The sequence below is a fragment of the Mandrillus leucophaeus genome, unplaced genomic scaffold (genome assembly GCF_000951045.1).
Source record: "Mandrillus leucophaeus isolate KB7577 unplaced genomic scaffold, Mleu.le_1.0 Scaffold154, whole genome shotgun sequence".
Lineage (NCBI taxonomy): Eukaryota > Metazoa > Chordata > Mammalia > Primates > Cercopithecidae > Mandrillus > Mandrillus leucophaeus.
This window is the reverse complement of record NW_012101521.1, coordinates 2,036,676-2,057,237: the sequence shown is the minus strand read 5'-3', so window position 1 is coordinate 2,057,237 and position 20,562 is coordinate 2,036,676. Positions and strand designations below refer to the sequence as shown.

The 20,562-nt window shown below is 49.7% G+C and overlaps 1 protein-coding gene across 2 annotated transcripts in view; it reads left to right on the top strand.

Moving 5' to 3' along the window:
* Positions 1 to 6,399: 6,399 nt before the first annotated feature.
* TPST2 (tyrosylprotein sulfotransferase 2) overlaps positions 6,400 to 20,562 on the top strand; it is a 39,031-nt gene continuing 24,868 nt past the window's right edge. Inside the window, exon 1 of one of the 2 annotated variants that reach the window (XM_011975352.1) lies at positions 6,400 to 6,580. Coding sequence is in view for 1 of the 2 variants with exons in the window: in XM_011975351.1 (XP_011830741.1) it covers positions 20,029 to 20,078 (50 nt within the window). In the remaining variant the exon portion in view is untranslated. Of the gene's footprint in view, positions 6,581 to 20,022; positions 20,079 to 20,562 lie in introns of those variants that run through there. The other variant, XM_011975351.1, reaches the window with a different exon arrangement.

Sequence of the window (20,562 nt, the reverse complement as noted above, 5' to 3'; positions counted from 1 at the left end):
CAGTGGTGATTGGATCAGGGGTTCATGTAAATGCACAGGGCTCAGTGGTGATTGGATCAGGGGTTCATGGGGAGGAAGAGGTTCATGATGATCTTGGGCTTCTGGCTTGTTCCAACAGGCAAGCCTGGAAGAGAAATCAAGCTCAGGAGATCCCATTATGAGTTCAGGTTGATTGTCTTGAGTTTGAAATGCTGTCAGGAATCCAAGTGACAGACTAGTGGAGAACTGGCCATTTCACGGTTGCTATGCTGAGAGGGGCCAGTCAGGATTCTGTGTCCTCAGGAGAAGGGGTGCAGAGTGACAGCTCTATCCAGTAAATATTAATTGAGCACCTACTGAGCTGCAGTGCTCAGTAAGCAGAGCATTCAAGGCCCCCAGACAATGAATGCAGAATATGTAATATCATATGATGTGTTAGAAGGCGGTGAGTGCTGGGGGAGACAAGTCACACAGGGTGAGGGCTTCTGGAGTGCCGTGTTGGTGAGGCAGGTTGCAGCATTAACTGGTTGATCAGAAGAGACCTTGAAGAGGTGAGATGTGAGAGAGGACAGGAGGGTGAGAGAGTGAGCCAAGTGGATGTTTGCGGAAAGGGCATACAGGCAGCGGGCACAGCCAGGGCACTGGCCCAGAGGAGGGAGTGTGCTTGTGTGTTTGAGGGACAGCAAGGGGGCCAGCGTGGCTGGAGAAGAGGCAGGGGCCAGTGGGGTTGGGGGCAGAAAGGTAAGGGACAGGGCCAAACCTGTAAGGCAAATGAGGACTGGTTTTTCCTGAGTAAAGTAGGAGCCATGGGAGGGTGCGGAGCAAAGGAGAAGTCAGGAGCAAATGGCCTGACTTCCGTTTTCCTAAGGTCACTGTGGCTGCTTGCTGAAAATCAACTGATAAGACAAGGGCAGAATCAGGGAAGCTGGTGATGAGGTGGCTTGGACCAGAGTGGTAAGAAGTGAACGCTTGAAACAAACGCCTGGCAGTGTGGGTGGTGAGAAATGGCGGATTCTGGCTCTGTTTTAAAGGTGAAGTTAACAGGATTTGCTGCTGGATTGGATTAGGGTGAGAAAGAAGAATCAAAGCTGCCTTCAAGGTTTTTGGCATGAGCATGAAAGGATGGAGCTGCTACCAGCTGCAGGTGGGGTATGCTGGGGAAAGGACCAGATTCAGGGAGGAAGAGAATGGGCACCTACGTCTAAGTGAGGAGAGAGGTTTGGGCTGGAGGTGACAATTCAGGAGATGTCAGCCTGTGGGGAGCATCCAGGGGTGCTAATATCTCCTGGGCTGGAGGGAGGAGAGAGGGCATGTAACCTAGGCCTAGCCAATCACAGCATTTCATTCCCAGGTTGCAGTGTTGCTTCAAAGATGGACGTTTGGCCCAATCTAGGTCAAAGACAAGTAGCCGAGTGTGACCTCCTGATACCTGTGCCAGAATGGCTGGGTTTGGCCCCGCATGAGAAAAAAACCCTGTAAACTTTTTCATGGGTTGTAGAGAAAGAGGAAGACAAGCAGACATCACCTCCTTGGCATCTGATCAAAAGCCACCGTGGCCTGGCTGCTTATTTATTGAGTGTGGGTCTGGGAAGTGTCTGTGCCAGGAGCTGGGGTGTGGGTGGCATGATCAGAGGCTGAAGCTCAATTCCCCTTTAAGTTCCTGGCAGCCGGCACCGAGCCGAGCCCTGGGAGAGCGCCGTCCTGCAAGTGTTGATTGAATGAATGAGAAGAGTCTTGTGTGTTCCTCTGCAGCAGCCGAGAAAGGTGTGTGGGGTGGAGTGGGGCGGGTAGCGTGCCCCAGCCAGCAACACCATTCCTCAGCATTTGACAAAGTGTGATTCTTTAATTAATTTTCTTTCTTTCTTTTTTCCAAGACAGAGTCTTGCTCTGTCACCCAGGCTGGAGTGCAGTGGCACGATCTCGGCCCACTGCAACCTCCGCCTCCCAGGTTCAAGCAGTTCTCCCTGCTTCAGTCTCCTGAGTAGCTGGGATTACAGGTACCCACGACCATGCCCGGCTAATTTTTGTATTTTTTAGTAGAAACAGGATTTTACCATATTGGCTAGGCTGGTCTTGAACTCCTGACCTCAGGTGAACCTCCTGCCTTGGCCTCCCAAAGTACTGGGATTGCAGGCATGAGCCACCGTGCCAGGCCATTGATTTTCTTTTTTTAGGAGACAAAAGTCTCTGTTGCCCAGGCTGGAGTGCAGGGGTGTAACCATGGCTGACTGCAGCCTCCAGCTTTTGGCCTTGAAGTGATCCTCTTGCCTCAGCCTCCCAAAGTGCTGGAATTACAGGTGTGAGCCACCAAGCTTGCTGAAAGTGTGATTCTTTAAGACTATTTTTATTCAAGTCTAACATGTTACAGAAAAGTGCATACTTCATAAACATACAGCTCAATGAATTTTCAAAAGACAAGTATGTCCGTGTGATCAGCACCTAGGTCAATAGCTGAATGTACACAGCGCCCCTCCCTGCCCCAGGACACCTTGCTCCCCCTCCAGTTACCCCTCCCCCACCAGGGGTAACCACCATCCTGATATCTCCCCCTAGAATTTCACCTGCTTTTGTACTTTATATCCATGGAACTATTACTGGAACGGGGTCCCGATCCAGACCCCAAGAGAGGGTTCTTAGACATTCTGCAAGAAAGAATTCAGGGTGAGGCCGGGCACAGTGGCTCATGCCTGTAATCCCAGCACTTCAGGAGGCCGAGGCGGGCAGATCATGAGGTCAGGAGATGGAGACCATCCTGGCTAACACGGTGAAACCCCGTCTCTACTAAAAATACAAAAAATTAGCCGGGCATGGTGGCGGGTGCCTGTAGTCCCAGCTACTCGGGAGGCTGAGGCAGGAGAATGGCATGAACCCAGGAGGCGGAGCTTGCAGTGAGCCAAGATTGCACCACTGCACTCCAGCCTGGGCAACAGAGCAAGACTCCATCTCAAAAAAAAGAAAGAAAGAATTCAGGGTGAATTCATAACGTGAAAGCAAGTTTACTAAGGAAGTAAACAAACAGTAGAATGGCTACTGCATAGACAAAGCAGCCCAGCGGACTGCTGGTTGGCTATATTTATGGTTATTTCTTGATCGTATGCTAAATAAGGGGAAAGGAGTGGGCAGTTCCCGGAACTGAGGGTTCCTCACCTTTTTAGACCATACAGGGTAACTTCTGGCATTGCTATGGCGTTTGTAAACTGTCATGGCACTGGTGGTGGGAGTGTGTTTTAGCATGCTCATGCATTATAATTGGCCTATAATGAGCAGTGAGGATGACCAGAGGTCACTTTTGTTGCCATCTTGGTTTTGGCGGGTTTTGTCCGGCTTCTTTATTGCATCCTGTTTTATTAGCGGGGTCTTTATGACCTGTATCTTATGAAACCAGTCCTGCTGCCTTCCTGTCTTTGTGACTAAGAATGCCTGACCTCTTGGGAATGCAGCCCAGCAGGTCTCAGCCTCATTTACCCAGCCCATATTGGAGAGATGGAGTCGCTGTGGTTCCATTGCCTCTGACAGAACCACGTGTTATGGTCTGTCTTGTGCCGACTTCTTTCGTGCATCACAGGTGTTATTATTGCCTGAGGTTCTGGTTTGTTCTTTCTCCTGGCTGTTTAGTATATATCTATGTATTTATATTTACTTATTTATCCACTCTATTGCCAATGGGCATTTGGATAGTGTCCAGTTGGGGGCAGTTAGGATCGTGCCACTGGGAACATTTTGATATGTGCCCTTTGGTGAACAGTTGAATGCATTTCTCATGATGTGTAATCAGCAGTAGAATTACTGGGTTGTAGAGAAGGTGCACATTCAGTCTTTGTCTCAGGTAAGCCAGAGTTTTCCAAAGGGGTTGTACCAGGTTTCCATCCCGCCAGCAGAGTATGAGAGTTCTGGTTGCATTACATCCTTGCCAACTCTTGGTATCCTTTTCTCTTTTTAGTTAGTTATGTAATGATCCCACAATGTACTTTAAATTTCCTTTTTTCCCCCCCATGGATTTGAGTTTGAGCACCTTTCATATGCTTATTGACCACTTAGATAACCTCTTTTATGAAGTATGTCTTCAGACAGTCCCATTTTTCTATTGTGTTGCCTGTCCTTTTGTTTTTATTGATTTCACAGAACTCTTTATATGTTGCAGGTATAAATATTTATTTGATGTGTATTACAAATGTCTTTTTTCATGCATGACTTCATTTGATCCATAAGAGGAGGAACCAGGAATTTTAAGCCTCAAGGTCATTGGAATCCAGGACAAGTTTCACCTGTGTGAGGCTCAGTTTCCCTCTCTAAATCCTGTGGATATTAGCTCATTGCCTGGTGTATAAATGGAACTGTCGCTGATATTATCACCTTTGCTGGGATGAGGAAGCCCTGAATTAAAATGGGTAAAACTGGCCTTGCATGGCTTTCAGCCTAAGTCGTCCCTGTTTCTCAGGTCTGTATACCAACTTCCGGGGCAGGCCTTGAAAATACACAGTGAGCAAGGCCCATTTCCTACCCTTGGAGGGGACTGTGCCAGCGGTGAGCGCAGCGGGCTGTGGGAGCCCAGCAGAAACACTAACTGGGCTAAGGCATTGTGGAAGGCTTCCTGCAAGAGGTGAGTCTCAGGGTGGAGTAAGCCTCTTCTGTTCAGGTTCAGGCTTGGGCACCTTTGTGCATCAGGCACTGGACAGGTACCTGGGAGATGGAGAGAATTGGCTTAGTGTCACCCCTCTCTCACCCCGCAGTAGATCAGTGTTCTTAATGGAGAAGACTGCACCCCCAGGGGACAGTTGGCAATGCCTGGGGACATTTTTGGTTGTCAGGACTCCGGGAGGGGATGCTACTGGCATCTCCTTGGTAGGGGCCGGGAATGCTGCTAAACATCCTACAAATGCACGGGACAGCCCCACCCCACACTGCCACAAAGAATGATCTGGTCCAAATGTCTGTAGCGCAGAGACTGAGAAACTCCAAAATGAACAATTACAATTCGATGTGAGCGGGGGAAGAGGGGAGAGCAGAGGGATTGGGAGTGTTGTCCTGGCCTTAAGGAGTTTGTTTGTTGGTTTATTTATTTATTTACTTACTTTGAGACGGAGTCTTACTCTGTCACCCAGGCTGGAGCACAGTGGCTCAATCTCGGCTCACTGCAACCTCCGCCTCCCAGGTTCAAGTGATTCTCCTGCCTCAGCCTCCCGAGCAGCTGGGATTACAGGCACCTGCCACCACGCCCAGCTAATTTTTGTAGTTTTTTTTCTTTTCTTTTCTTTTTTTTTTTTTTTGAGACAGAGTCTCGCTCTGTCGCCAATTTGGAGTGCAGTGGCGTGATCTCAGCTCACTGCAACCTCTGCCTCCTGGGTTCAAGTGATTCACCTGCCTCAGCCTCCCAAGTAGCTGGGATTACAGGCGCGTGTCACCATGCCTGGCTAATTTTTGTATTTTTAGTAGAGACGGGATTTCACTATGTTGGCCAGGATGGTCTCGATCTCTTGACCTCATGATCCGCCTGCCTTAGCCTCCCAAAGTGCTGGGATTGCAGGCATGAACCACCGCGCCCAGCCGAATTTTTGTATTTTTAATAGAGACAGGGTTTCACCACGTTGGCCAGGGTGGTCTCGAACTCCTGACCTCAGGTAATCCACCTGCCTCGGCCTCCCAGGGAAGTGCTGGGATTACAGGCGCGAGCCACCGCTCCTGGCCAGGAGTTTATTAACCTTCATGCCCACCAAGGGAACCACGAACCACATGTGGCTGCAGAGCCCTTGAAATGTGGCTACTGTGGCTAAGGAACTGAATTTCAAGTCTTTATCTATTTTAATTTCAGAACAGATACTCATTCCCATTCTTAGAAAACTTTTAAGAGTGTGTGCAACAATTTGGGTATGTGGATGTACTTTGTTCAACTACCAATTTTATGAAATCTCTGTACAGATTAGCTATTTCTACCGAGAATTTAGCATCCAAATTGAGATGTGCTGAAAGTAGAAATTATACCCCGGGTTTCAAAGACTGAGTACTTAAAAAAAAAAAAAGACTATAAACTATCTCAGTAATGTTTGTATTGATTAATGATAATATTTTATATATATTGAGTTAAATAAAAATGTTATTAAATTTACTTCTGTAACGTAGCTACTGGAAAACAGAATTTGAAGTGTGTCTCACACTGCATGTCTATTGGGTGGCGCTGTTACAGACTACAGGAAGGAGCTAGAATTCTGTGGAAGGTTTTAGGCAGGGGCTGACATCCTCTGGCCAACATGACAAGAGGGGATTCCAGAGAACAGGGCAAGTCTGGCCACAGGGAGACTGCGTGGCCTGGGAGACCTGAGCCACAGCTGCCAAGGGAAGCCCTGATTCCCCAGAGAGGAGGTGCCCGCTGCCAGTCCACAGGTGAGCAACAAGAATGGATTCAGAAGAGGGAGGAGCCTTTTGGAGAGGCAGGCCCATAGCAAGGCTGACTGATCCTTCAAAGGCGCCTCCCAGCTAAAAGCCAGCAGGAAAGAGACCTTGGCCACCAAAGGTCTGCCAGCTCCTGGTGGTCACCACTCCAGACACCTGCCAGCTCGAGCCTCACCCTCGCCTCCACCCTGGCTGCTTCCTGTACCGCTCTCAGGTTTGAAACCTCATCTCTTTCTGCTTGGCTCTGCTCGCTACTACTTACCAGCTGTGTCACCTAGAGCAAGTGGCTTTCCTTCTCTGGGGGCTGCCAGCTTTGCATGGCCTGGCCCATGTGGCAGCTAGAGCTCAGGAAAGATCAGAGATGCCCCCAGGTGACAGATCTTCCTGGGCTGGGTGTTTTGGAGGTGGCATGATGAAGTCTCAGTGGGGGCTGTGCGGACAGTATTCTCTGTTTGCAGATGGCTTCCCCTCTCCACTCTGTGTGTTATGTCCTCATTTTACTGCTGAGAAAGTGGAGGCTCAGAGAGGTGAAACAGCTTGCCCAGAGTCACACAGCTCCACAGAGGCAGAATTCAGATGAGTAATGCTGACTTTACAGGTCATTTTTACAGGGAGGAAACTGAGGCTAAGATGTGCAACTGGTGAGAGCAAAGTTGGAGTCTCATCTGGTTTCTTGGCCCGGGAGCACTTTCCCTCCTCTGCTTAGCCCTCCGGCGTTACCTGTTATTCATGACAGGGCAAGGCTTGTGCTGTGCCCAGTCTGGTCCTCCGTCCTGCATGACTGGCCACGAAGGGGCACAGGAGCAGCCTTGCCAGTGGCGCTCACAGATTTCCAGCCCACGAAGCCTGCTGCCTCCCTCAGGAACTCTGCTTCCTCTGCTGGGTGAGCTGTAATCTTTCCTCCTTCCTGCTCCAAGCAGCTGCTGAGAGTGAGAGTGGTTCATCAGGAAGCTGGTACGAAGACACGCAGGCTGTGGCCGGCTCCTAAAAGTCAGAACTGGGAGAGGCCTAGATACCTCCTTCAGCCTCAGTCTCCATAGCTGGAAAATGGGAGGAATCATCAGCTTGGCAAAAACGGCAACCTCCGGCAACACGAAGTTGGTGCAGCAGGGGAACATGCAGACTGCTGGCAGGAGGGTCTTTGGGAGGGCACTTCGGCAGTATCTGCTGAAATATAAAGGGAGAGTGGCCCCTGAGCCCGCCAACCCACTATAGCTAGCTACCTAGAGCTGTGCTTCTCAAATCGTACTGTGCATGGAAACGCCTGGGGTCTGGTTAAAATGCCGGTTCAGTACCTTCTAAGGCACGGGACTAGCAGGCTCCCAGGTGGCCTTGCTGCTTGCAAGACCCTGGTAAGGCCCTAGGGCACCTTTCATGCATGGGCACAAGGAGGCAGGATCCTTTGTGAGGGTATGCCATTGCAAGAAGACGAAAGCAGCTTACATGTCTGTCAGAAGGCCTTGGCTAACTGAACAGTGTGCTGTTCCTGCCGGGATGCTCTGGAACAATTAAGAAGAGGGAGGGAGAGCCGGGCGCGGTGGCTCACGCCTGTAATCCCAGGACTTTAGGAGGCCAAGGCGGGCGGATCACAAGGTCAGGAGATCGAGACCATCCTGGCTAACATGGTGAAACCCCGTCTCTACTAAAAATACAAAAAAATTAGCCAGGCATGGTGGCAGGTGCCTGTAGTCCCAGCTACCTGGGAGGCTGAGGCAGGAGAATGGCGTGAACCCGGGAGGCAGAGCTTGCAGTGAGCTGAGATCCAGCCACTGCACCCCAGCCTGGGCGACAGAGTGAGACTCCGTCTCAAAAAAAAAAAAAAAAAAAAAGAGGGAGGGAGGTCCATCAAGGTGCTGCATGTTGATGTGTCTTGTGTTCTGCAAGGATATCAGTGCCCTCTGAAAGCTGGGGCTTTGTCTTGTTTACTGATTTGGCCCTGGTGCTAGAACACAGTAGGTGTTCAAGCAATGTTTACTGGATGGTAGTGCAAAGATGCTGACACGGAAAGACCTCGTGTTGAGTGAACCCAGCCAGTTTCAGGAGGCTATGTAGAATCCAGGGCTTCTTCACCTTGGCATGACTGACATTTGGGACTGGATGATTCTTTGTGCTGGGGGCTACCTGGGCATTGTAAGATGTTTAGCAGCATCCATGGGCTCTACCCATGAGATGATCCCTAACTGTAACAACCAAAACTATCTCTGGACATTACCAGTGGTTCCCTGAATGGCAAAATCTCCCCTGGTCCCAGCACTTTGGGAGGCTGAGGCGGGCACATCACTTGAGGTCGAGAGTTTGCGACCAGCCTGACCAACATGGTGAAACCCTGTCTCTACTAAAAGTACAAAATTAGCCGGGCATGGTGGCGCATGTCTGTAATCCCAGCTACTTGGGAAACTGAGGCAGGAGAATTGCTTAAACTTGGGAGGCGGAGTTTGCAGTGAGCTGAGATTGCTCCACTGCACTCCAGCCTGGGTGACAGGGTGAGAGTCAGTCTCAAAAAAAAAAAAAAAAAAAAGAAAAAAGAAAAAGCAAGTGTGGATGGCTCCCCTCCAAACTAATCAACAGCAGTTACCTCTCAGAAAAGGGGGAAGAACATAGGATTGGATCTTTTATTCCAAAAAGACTGATGCCTTCTCTCTCCAGTTTTTAATATGGCGATTATACCTGTGAGTTGAGCAATTAAGTGCATCTTAAAAGTAGAAAGGTACATGGACTGGCTTGTACAGCTGTGAGGATTTAGTGAAGTTACACACCTGGAGCGTTCAGCATGGTGTCTGGCTCATGGTGGGGGTGCCGCCAAAGGACACCATTGTTGTTTTATTGTGTTGCATCTCTCCAGCAGCCCCTAAGCATACAGAAGCAGATAAGACCTTCTTGCATATGGGCAGACTGGAGCTCAGAGAGGGAAAGGGACTTGCCCAAGGTCACACAGCAAAGGAGGAGCTAGGCTTGCCTTCATGACTCTGAAGTAGGAACAGTTTCTCCTCTGCCATCCTGTGACCCCTGCCGGGCCTCTGGGCCTCCTGGTCTTTGTATCTGTGGATTGAGGCTGTGTGAGCTGCTTCAAGTCCCCCAGCTTGTTGACTGCTTGGTGTTCACCAGCCCGGCTGGCACCCAGGAAGCAGACAAGGCTGGAGATGTCAGGGGGTGAAGCCTGTGGGAGTTGTGCTCTGGCTTTGTCCAACAGCACTGGGAGGACTGCCAGGGATTTGGAGCCGGTGAGGAAGGACCTTGGCAGAGATGTCCCCTGTGGGTGGGTACTGGACTGACTGCCAGCCCTATGCAGCTTCAAAGTCGTGCTGCTCACCCACTGCTCAAACACCTGCCATGGCTCCCTAGTACCTAAGCCTAAATTTTCCTTCCTGTGCCTGCTGGGATAGCATTCCATGTCCTACAAAGGACTCTCCATGAGATTGCTAGATTCCAGATACTAATAATAGTAATAATGATGATAGGACCTAGAGTACCTGCTGTTTGCTAGGCGTGAAACTGAGTGCTTCACATGCAGTATCTTATTTAATCCTTACAACAGTCATAGGGCACTGCTGTAATATGATTCTCATTTTACAAAGGAGGAAACTGATGCCCACAGAGGTTAAGTGTCTTTTGCCCAAGGTCATGTAGCTCTGTAGCCAGCATCTGTAGCCTGACTCCGGAGCCACACTTTAACCAGGAGGCCGTCATACCTAATCTTGTTAGAAGAGCAAGGCAGCATGATGCCAGCAGAGAAGGCCTCTGGGTGCATGGGAAGAACCCAGCCAGGTGTTCAGGCCTGGCCATGCCATTAACTTGCTGTGTGACCTTGGCCACACTCTCCTTTCTGAGCTTGCCCAGGCTTTCTCTGAGGCCACTGCTGGCTCTGCATTCCAGAGCTCAAGGATCCAAAGTTATGCATCAAATCTAGAAATCATCTTCTCTTATTTTATATCGTATTACAGCGTTGATAGGTATATGATACATATACATTGACATGATATGCTCCTATGCCTGGTCTGCCACACTGTGGATTTCCTCAGAGGCTCCTAGAAGGCCCTGCTGCCCGGGCTAGGAGGTTTCTGGGGGCCCCAAGCTCCCTGGCTCCTGGGTGAAGGTGTGAATAGACCCATGCTGTTAAATGGGGGTTTGCAGAAACCGGGGTTTGACCTGGGAGAGCCCTAGGCAGCAGGGGATGATCAAGTGAACAAGATAATATTTTAATGCAAAATTTGAAAAATCAAAACTAACGGATGAACCTGGAACAGAGCGTGCTAAGTGGAAAAAGCTGGTCATTAAAGAGCAGGCTTTGTGTGAATCCATTTTTATGAAATGTTCAGAACAGGCGAACTCATAGAGACGGAAGTAGTGTAGTGGTCTCCTGGGGCCGGGAGGAGAACGGCGTTAGAGTTTGATACCTAAGGGTACGAGGTTTGTCTTTGGGTGATGAAAATATTGCAAAATTGACTGTGACTATATGAAAACTCTGTGAGTGTACTACTCTGAATATGCTAGAAACCTGTGAATACACTAAACTCTGTGATTATACTAACGACCATTGAACTGTACACTTTATTTATTTATTTATTTATTTTTTGAGACAGAGTCTTGATCTGTTGTCCAGGCTAGAGCGCAGTGGCGTGATCTCGGCTCACTGCAACCGCTGCCTCCCAAGTTCAAGTGATTCTCCTGCCTCAGCCTCCTGAGTAGCTGGGATGACAGGCACCTTGCACTGCACCCTGTGAATTTTTGTATTTTTAGTAGAGATGGGGTTTTACCATGTTGGCTAGGCTGATCTCGAGCTCCTAACCTCAGGTGATCCACCCACCTCGGCCTGCCATAGTGTTGGGATTACAGGCGTGAGCCACTGCGGCCGGCCCATGAACTGTACGCTTTAAATAGGTGAGTTACATGATATGTGCATTGTCCCTCAGTAAAGCTGTTATAAAACAATCTAAATACAAAAATATCCATGAAAAACAACATATAAAAATTGTAAATAATGTCAGGATCAGTATTACTTAATTTTTTCTTTCTGCCTTGGCTCCAGTATGGCTTAGCACAGCACAACATCATTTGTCCTATTTATTTAAACACTTTTTTTTTGTCATGGATTTTTTTCCACTAATCTAAAAAAGATTGCATTGAAACACTATTGATCTTGGTTACTGCGTTTTTTGGCACCCCCTTGAGTTTTTGTGCTCAAGGACGATGCCTTGCTTACCTCACCCTGTTCCCGCCCTGCCAGGCGAGCCTTTTGCTCTCCCTAGGGTGGCCCCACCACTCTGTCCCTTCCTTCTCTGTGTCTGCCCATCTGACAGGCGAGACCAGCAAGCCCACCCCGAGAGAAGTTATGATTTGTCCGTCCAGCCGGTGAGTCATGTGTGAGGACTAGAGTAGGGGGATCTCTCCATGTCACATCCGCCTGCTGCCCACATTGTCTCCTTTGCTGCTGTCTCCCTTCTCTCCTCCCATCTCCCACCTTTTTAAATTTTTTTTTTTTTTTTTGAGGCCAGGCGCAGTGGCTCATGCCTGTAATCCCAGCACTTTGGGAGGCCGAGGCAGGCAGATCACTTGAGGTCAGGAGTTGGAGACCAGCCTAGTCAACGTGATGAAACCCTGTCTCTACTAAAAATACAAAACATTAGCCGGTGTTGTGGCAAGTGCCTGTAATCCCAGCTACTCAGGAGGCTGAGGCAGGAGAATCACTTGAACCCGGGAGATGGTAGTTGCAGTGAGCTGAGATCGCTCCATTGCACTCCAGTCTGGGCGACAGAGGGAGACTTCATCTCTAAAAAAGTTGGAGACGAAGTCTCCCTCTGTCAACCAGGCCAGAGTACAGTGGTGTGATCACGGCTCACTGCAGCCTTGACCTCCTGGGCCCAAGTGATCCTCTGGCCTCAGCCTCCCAAGTAGTTGGGACTACAGGAGCATGCCACCACACCTGGCTAACTTTTAATTTTTTGTAGAGACAGAGCCTTACTACGTTGCCCAGGCTGGTCTTCAACTCCAGAGCTCAAGCAACCCTCCCTCCTCAGCCTCCCGAAGTGCTGAGATTACAGACATGGGCCACCATGCCTGGCCCCATCTCGTTTCTTTGAGATGGCTCCCTGGGTCCCCCAGCAGCTATCACCTGGCCTCCAACCCTTGTCTTTTAAGGCATCCTATACCAAAGAGAGCCTGCGTCCCTCCCAGGTCACAAACCAGACCAATGCTCACAATTTCCCACTGTTCCCAGGATAACTCCAAGCTCCTTACCTGGCATTCAAAGCCTGGCACAGTTTAGGGCTTGCCAGTCTCCTTTCCCCACTTTTCCTCCCCACCACTGCTGATTTCTCATCAGTAGATTCAGACGGGAGCCACAGTTATTGAAGAGCTACAAGGCATTTAGCCACCGCCCTCTGGTCTTTCCCTTGTTTAAGCCCCTATCTCACGTAATCCTCATAGCAGCCCTGCTAGTAAGAATTACTGGGTCCACTTTACAGATGAGGAAACTCAGGCCCAGAGAGTGGAGGTGATGTTGCCAAGGGTCTGGGGCAGACGCAGGTGCACACCCGGGCTGGCTGGCGGCGTGGGACTCTGTCCACCTGCCTGTGCCTCCCCTCATCCGCTGCGGATGTTTGCTTTCCCTCAGGGCCATGTGTACAGTGTCTGTGCCAGGGTCACCCCCACTTTGGTCCCTGATGGCCTTCACACTGCTAACTTAGTAGCCAAGGTCACATGCCAGCGTGTGATGCCAGCGTGGAGAGGAGCCTTGGTTCTTTTATAACAGTTGTCATCTCCTACCTACTTATATTTGGGTCTTGCTATGTTGATAGCCGCAGGCTGGGTCTCAAATTCCTGGGCTCAAGCTGCCTTCCTGCTTCAGCTTTGTGAGCAGCTGGGATCACAGGCGTGAGCCGCTGCTCCTGGCCACTTTTACTTCTTAAAATAAAATCAGAACATGCAAACCATGCTCCACAATATGCCGTCAAGTGTTTCTGGTGCAAATCCCTGCTGCTCTTATGTTTGATGGTGGAGCCAGGAAACGGGCAGGAATGGGAGGGAAGATGAGTCTAGACCCCTCTGAGGCAGGACCATGGCTCCTTGGCCCCAACAGCCATAGATTTGTGTTCATAACGGAGCCAGATGCTGGCAGCGATTCTTAATTGGGGTCCCAGGCTGCATTCGGGGGCCTAGGAATTTGGATGGGGTAAAACATTACACCTTTATTGACCCTAGTTTAACATCTCCTCCAGGTGACAACATAGGTGATAAATTACAGTAGTAGTGGCAGCACTTGCATCACCAATAGAAACTACACTTTTTTTTTGAGATGGAGTTTCACTCTCGTCGCTCAGGCTGGAGTACAGTGACGCAATCTCGGCTCACTGCAACCTCTGCCTCCCGGGTTCAAGTGATTCTCCTGCTTCAGCCTCCTGAGTAGCTGGGATTACAGGCACCTGCCACCATGCCCGGCTAATTTTTTTTGTATTTTTAGTAGAGATGGAGTTTCACCATGTTGGCCAGGCTGGTCTTGAACTCCTGACCTCAGGTGATCCACCCACCTCAGTCTCCCAAAGTGCTGGGATTACAGGCATGAGCCACTGTGCCTGGCCCGTGTTTTTATATCACATTTTAGGTGCCACAGATGTGTCTACTTATCACTGCATGCAGCTGACAGTGATTATTCTGTCTGCTACTAGGTCTTGTTATTGATTGCTTTAATAAAAGGAGCAGATAGGTTACAGATAGTATTTCACAGCGTTTTTTGTAATCACATTCTTAGCCAAATGTTACTATACTGGTTTCCTTTTCATCCTCTATATTTTATTGTATTCCACTAAAAAGCATTATTCTGAGAAGGGCCCATAGATTTCACCCGATGGTTGAAGGGATCCATGGCACAAAATGGTGGAAGAACCCATTAGATCTGGGTTCGAGTCCTGATGCTGCCCCACACCTGCTGTGTGAGTGTGAGCAGCCCGTTCCTGGCAGTGATTCTTAATTGGGGTCCCAGGCTGCATTCGGGGGCCTAGGAATTTGGATGGGGGGAAACATTACATCTTTATTGACCCTAGTTTAACATCCCCTCCAGGTGACAACATAGGTGATAAACTACAGTAGTCGTGGAGCTGCCAGGTGCAGCAGGGTGGATCACCTGAGGCCAGGAGTTCGAGACCAGCCCATTCCCCCTCTGGATTTCTTATTCATGATCAGCCAGAGAGGGGCTTTCTCCCCCACAGGGTTGCCGTGGGAGGCCAGCAGTGGGAGTGGATGCCGCTTTGCGGTGGTGCCTGTCTGTTGGGTGTTATTAGGTCTTCTGGACAGGACGTGGCACCGGGTGCTCCAGCATGCCCTGAACGTGCTCCCACCGCCTCTTGCACACCCCAGTCTGTCTGGGCATCCATCCCACTGGGTTGCTTGTCTGCTAGCTCAATGGCCGTGACACTCATGGGCAGGCTGTGTCTGTCCTAGTAAATAATGGTACAGAATTGTAGCTGATGCCTCTGGGCTCACACTCTTTGTCAGCCTCACGACAGCTCCAGGAGGTAGATGCCATTTTCAGATTTATTTTGGAAATGTCAAACTTTGTAACAGGTGAGTGAGGCTCAGAGACAAGAAGTCACTGGCTCAAGGCCGCTGGTGAGTGACCACAGCAAGATCGCACCCTGCGTCTGTCCAACTTTAGGTCTACACTCCTGACCCTTGCACTCTACGGCGATTGTATTCCTGAGCCTGGCCCAGGTGGGAAGCCAGTAAATAGTTAGGCTGGTGCAAAAGTAATTACGGTCTTTGATACTACTTTCAGTGGCAAAAACTGCATTACTTTTGCACCAGCCTACTAGAACACTGAGCTCAGTACCCTAGGGGCAAGGGGCGGCAGCACGTCTTAAAATGCAGATGCCCTCAGCTCCACCTTGTCTCTTCCAAATCAGAATATTTGAGGACAGGCCCCAGGGAATCGGCCTTTTAACAGTTTTGGGCTATTCAGAAGCACACCAAAGTTTAACCACCACCCTAAAGGGAAGGAATAACAGTCAGGTAGTAACAAAGCTCTGTTCTGAGTGCTTTATGTGAGTTTATTTATTTGTTTTGAGACAGAGTCTTGCTGTGTCACCTAGGCTGGAGTGCAGCGGCACCGCCATCTTGGCTCACTGCAACCTCCTCCTCTTGGGTTCAAGCAATTCTTATGCTTCAGTCTCCCAAGTAGCTGGGATTACAGGCATCCACCACCATGCCTGGCTGATTTCTATATTTTTAGCAGAGACAGGGTTTCACCATGTTGGCCAGGCTGGTCTCGAACTCCTGACCCCAGGTGATCCGCCCTCCTCAGCCTCCCAAAGTGCTGGGATTACAGGCATGAGCCACTGCAAGTTTATTTCATCTGCACAAGTGCTAATGGCCTCCCCATTTCATAGATGAGGAAAGTGAGGCACAAAGTAGTTAGATAACACCTCCCACTGACCCCCAACCCAGGGCTGCATTGCTAGGAATCAGCCAGGTGTGGAGGATTCCTGCCCCTGTGTTCAGTCCCCCACCTCTGACAGCTTCTGGGCAGAGGAGTGGAGACGGGATCCCATGGCAGCTGGGGGTGAGGGCTCAGGAAGCACCGGTCCCTGCAAGATCACGCTGGCCCTTTCCTGTTTGCCTTCTTTACCAGGCCGGGGCCCTCTGTGTTTCTGGGCAGGAAGTCCAGAGCAGGGGCTGTGCCAGGTGCCGGGGGCAAGACTGGGAGATGGTCCAGGAGTCTGAGCCAGGCACTACTCTGAGCAGCTGTCTGACCTGGGGCACATAGCTTCCCCATCTGTGTATGGGGTGGGGTCGAGATTTGGAAGAGGTAGTTAAGAGCTTGGGTTCTGGCATCAGAGGGACCTAAGTTCCAGATCAAACTCAGCCAGTTACCATCTGTGTGATCTTCAACAAGCACTTCACCTCTCTCAGCCTCAGTTTCTCCTTCTGTAAAACGTGGCTAATCGTAATAGTGCCTACCCTCCAAGGCTGTCATTAGGGTCAAAATATATAGTTGGCTCTCTGTCTTCATGGGTCCTGCATGCGAGAATTCAGCCAACAGTGATCGAAAATATTCGGGAAAAAATGGGTGGTTGCATCTGTACTGAACGTGAACAGGACTTTTTTTGTCCTGTGATTGTTCTCTAAACAATATAGTGTAACAACTACCTACACAGCATTTACATCGTATTAGGTAGTATAATTGATCTAGCACTGATTTAAAGTATATGGGAGGATACGTGTAGGTTATATGAAAATATTACATCATTTTATATAAGCGACTTGAACATCCTGTATCTTGGTATTCGAGATGGATTCTGTAATCAATCCCCTATGATACCGAGGGGCGACTGTATATAAAACTGCCAGCCAGGTACAGTGGCTCATGCCTATAATCCAAGCACTTTGGGAGACTGAGGTGGGAGGATTAAACTCAGACCAGCCTGGGCAACATAGTGGGACCCCCTCTCCACAAAAATAAAAAATTAACTGGGCGTGGTGGCACTTGCCTGTAGTCCCTGCTACTTGGCAGGCTGGGGCAGGCAGACCATTTGAGACCAGGAGTTTCAAGGCTGCAGTGAACAATGATCATGCCGCTACACTCCAGCCTTGGAGACAGAAGGAGATCCTGTCTCTTTAAAAAAAAAAAAAAAAAGACTGCCAGGCATACACAAGCCTCTCTGCTAGTCCTTACGTGGCAACAGACAGGATGCTGGATGATTCCTCATGCATGAGTGTGCACTTCTTTTTCTTTTCAATCAACTGTTTGTTTTCCCGAATTGTACATTTTTCTCTTACCAAAGGCTGGCCACCTGGGTCCTCCCACAGTCCCTACTGAGATAAGTCCCAGAACCAAACTGGCTTCTACCTCGGCTCACTGTATTTGTGCTCTGTGAGTTTGCCCAGGTTGCACTGAGGGCAGGTGCTGCTGAGCGTGTCTTTTTTTTTTTTTTTTTTAGTTAGACGGAGTTTCGCTCTTGTCACCCAGGCTGGAGTGCAATGGCATAATCTCAGCTCACTGTGACCTCTGCCTTCCAGGTTCAAGCACTTCTCCTGCCTCAGCCTCTCGAGGAGCAGGGACTACAGGCACCTGCCACCACACCCGGCTAATTTTTGTATTTTTAGTAGAGATGGAGTATCACCATGTTGGCCAGGCTGGTCTCGAACTCCTGACCTCAGGTAATCCACCTGTCTTGGCCTCCCAAAGTGCTGGGATTACAGGCATGAGCCACTGCGCCTGACCGATAGTGTCTTTTCGTGATATAGATAAGGGGGCTGGCAAACTATGCCCACGGGACAAATCTAGCTCACCGCCTGTTTTTGTAACTAGTCTTATCGGAACATAGCCACATGTCTTCATGTATGTGTCATCTTGGTTGTTTGCATTATAGTTGCAAAGTCGCATTGGAGCTCTTGTGGTCCACAGAGCCAAAAACATGGGTTGTATGACTTCACAGAAGCTTGCCCACCCCCAAGAGAGATGATAAAGCAGGGTCGTCGAACGTTGGGGAAACAGTTTGGGTTCTGGCATCAGATAGCCTGACTTCCAGTTCAGGCTCAATCAGTTACCATCTGTGTGACCTCCAACAAAGCATTTCACCTCTCTAAGCCTCAGTTTCCCCTTCTGTAAAACGTGACTAATAATACTGCCCACCCTCCAGGGTTGTCATTGAGTGTCAAAATGTACAGGGCCGGCCGGGCGCGGTGGCTCAAGCCTGTAATCCCAGCACTTTGGGAGGCCGAGATGGGCGGATCACAAGGTCAGGAGATCAAGACCATCCTGGCTAACACGATGAAACCCCGTCTCTACTAAAAAATACAAAAATCTAGCCGGGCGAGGTGGCGGGCGCCTGTAGTCCCAGCTACTCAGGAGGCTGAGGCAGGAGAATGGTGTAAACCTGGGAGGCGGAGCTTGCAGTGAGCTGAGATCCGGCCACTGCACTCCAGCCTGGGTGACAGAGCGAGACTCCATCTCAAAAAAAAAAAAAAAAAAAAGTACAGGGCCAACTGTGCATTTTTGACTCTAATGACGAAGAACAGGGGAAAAAAAGTCAGTCCTGACCCCACCTGACTGGACCACACATTCCTTAGTTTGTGTATGTCCCTGCCAGTCTTTATCCATGTGCTGTAATGATTGATCATAACATAAAAAGGCGGCCAGGTGTAGTGGCCCATGCCTGTGATCCCAGCACTTTGAGAGGCCCAGGCAGGAGGATTACTTGAGCCCAGGAGTTTGAGACCAGCTTGGACAATGTATTAAGACCCCGTTTCTACAAAAAAGTAAAACATTAGCCGGGCGTGGTGGCACCCTAGCTACTTGGGAGGCTGAGATGGGAGAATTCTCTTGAGTCCAGGTGTTTGAGGCTGCAGTGAGCCATGAGTGCACCACTGTATTCTAGCTTGGGGTACTGAGCAAGACCCTGTCTCAAAAAAAAAAAAAAAAAAAAGAGAGAAAAGAAAAGGAAAAAATTAAATGGTAATAGTTTTCTCATGCTGGCTCTGCCTGGCTTGATGGAAGTTACATCGTTCCCATGGCACTCTTCCAGGTGTTGTTCCCATTTCTCAGATGAGAACACTGAGGCTCAAAGAGCTGCCCAGATTGACCCAGGACACCCAGCCTCTGAGTGAGGGAGCCAGGATGTGACCCCCAGCCTCATCAATCCCCACCCCCGGCTAGTCCCTAACAGAGTGCTGAACTGGGCCTCTGAGTGGGAGGCTGACCCTGCTTTGATGGTTTTAGGTGAAAAAATGCAAAACAAGACAGGGAGGAGAGCACAGGCTCTGGAAAGAGAGAGACTTGGGTTTTCCTTCTAGCTCCCCTGCCTACCAGCTTGCATGGCCTTGGGCAGGTCTCTTTACATCTCTGAGCCCCTGGAAATGGATGATTTAATAAGGGAGGGTCAAATAGGGTCAATGGTTAAGACAAAATGCAATGATATATGTAAAACTCTTAGCTCAGTGCCTGGTATATAATAAGTGCTCTAAGTCTGAACTAATGTTTTTATTTGTTTGTTGTTTTTTTGTTTTTTGTTTTTGTTTTTGTTTTTTTTTTAGGCAGAATCTCTCTCTGTCACCCAGATTGGAGTACAGCGGTGTGATCTTGGCTCACTGCAACCTCTGCCTCCCAGGCTCAAGCCATCCTCCCACCTCAGCCTCCCAAGTAGCTGGGACTATAGGTGTATATCATCACACCCAGCTAATTTGTGTAGAGAGAGAGTTTCGTCTTATTGTCCAGGATGGTCACAAACTCCTTTCCTCTAGCAATCCATCCCCCTCAGCCTCCCAAAGTGCCGGGATTATAGGCATGAGCCACTGTGCCTGGCGTGAGCCCCTGTGCCCGGCCTGAGCTAGTATTTTTAAGGCTGCATGCCAGCCTCCCTGCCCTTCTTCCGTCTTGAACCACTCTGCATGCTTTTTATGCTCAAGCAGTGTCCAGAGCTTCAGAATTATTTTTCCCCTACTCTCACCCCATTGAAATCTGGAGGGCTTTCTTGGCTGGCTTCTCCCTGTAATAGCTCAGAGGTCCCTGATTCCCAGGGACCCTGCCCAAGAGACCTGCATCTCCCAGCTCTGCAGAAGGTGGGAGCATGGTGGGTGGGAGGTGGTGTAGTCAGCGTGGTCCGGTAGGGTTGGGAATAGCCATGGCAATGGAATGTTGGAAGCTGGTTCCCATGGGGAGGAATCGCAGGGCTGATGGCTGAGCCTGAGCACGTGGGCACTGGGCCCTGCTCCAGGGCCACTCTGTAAGTGCAGTGACCTCCCGAGCCGGCTTTGTGCGCTGCCAGCTCCTTGCTGTTGTCCTCTCCCTGCCCCCCTGCTGCTTTTCTCTTGGGAACCTCCTGATCTGCTGAGCTTGGAGAAATGATGATTTAGAAAGTTCGTATAGATTTGAGCCAAAACTCGGTGTGGTCTCAGTGCAAATGTCACCCCCTTCTTTCCTTCTTTAACCCCTGTGGAATGCCTCCACCTCTCATCATGGGCATTTGCTTCTGAGCCTTTATCACTGGTGTCATTGTCTCACACACTGGTTTCTTGGCTCCCCACTGGAATGTCAGCTCTATGAAGGCAGGGACCTTTGTCTGCTGCCTTTGATGTATCCCAGTATGTTGAGCAGGGCCCTGCACATGGTACTTGCTCAGTAAACATTGGTGGAATGAATGAATCTGAGTCTAAGGGGATCTCTTAGATTGATCAGCCCCCTCCCTTCCAGGGGCTTTTCAGGGTCAA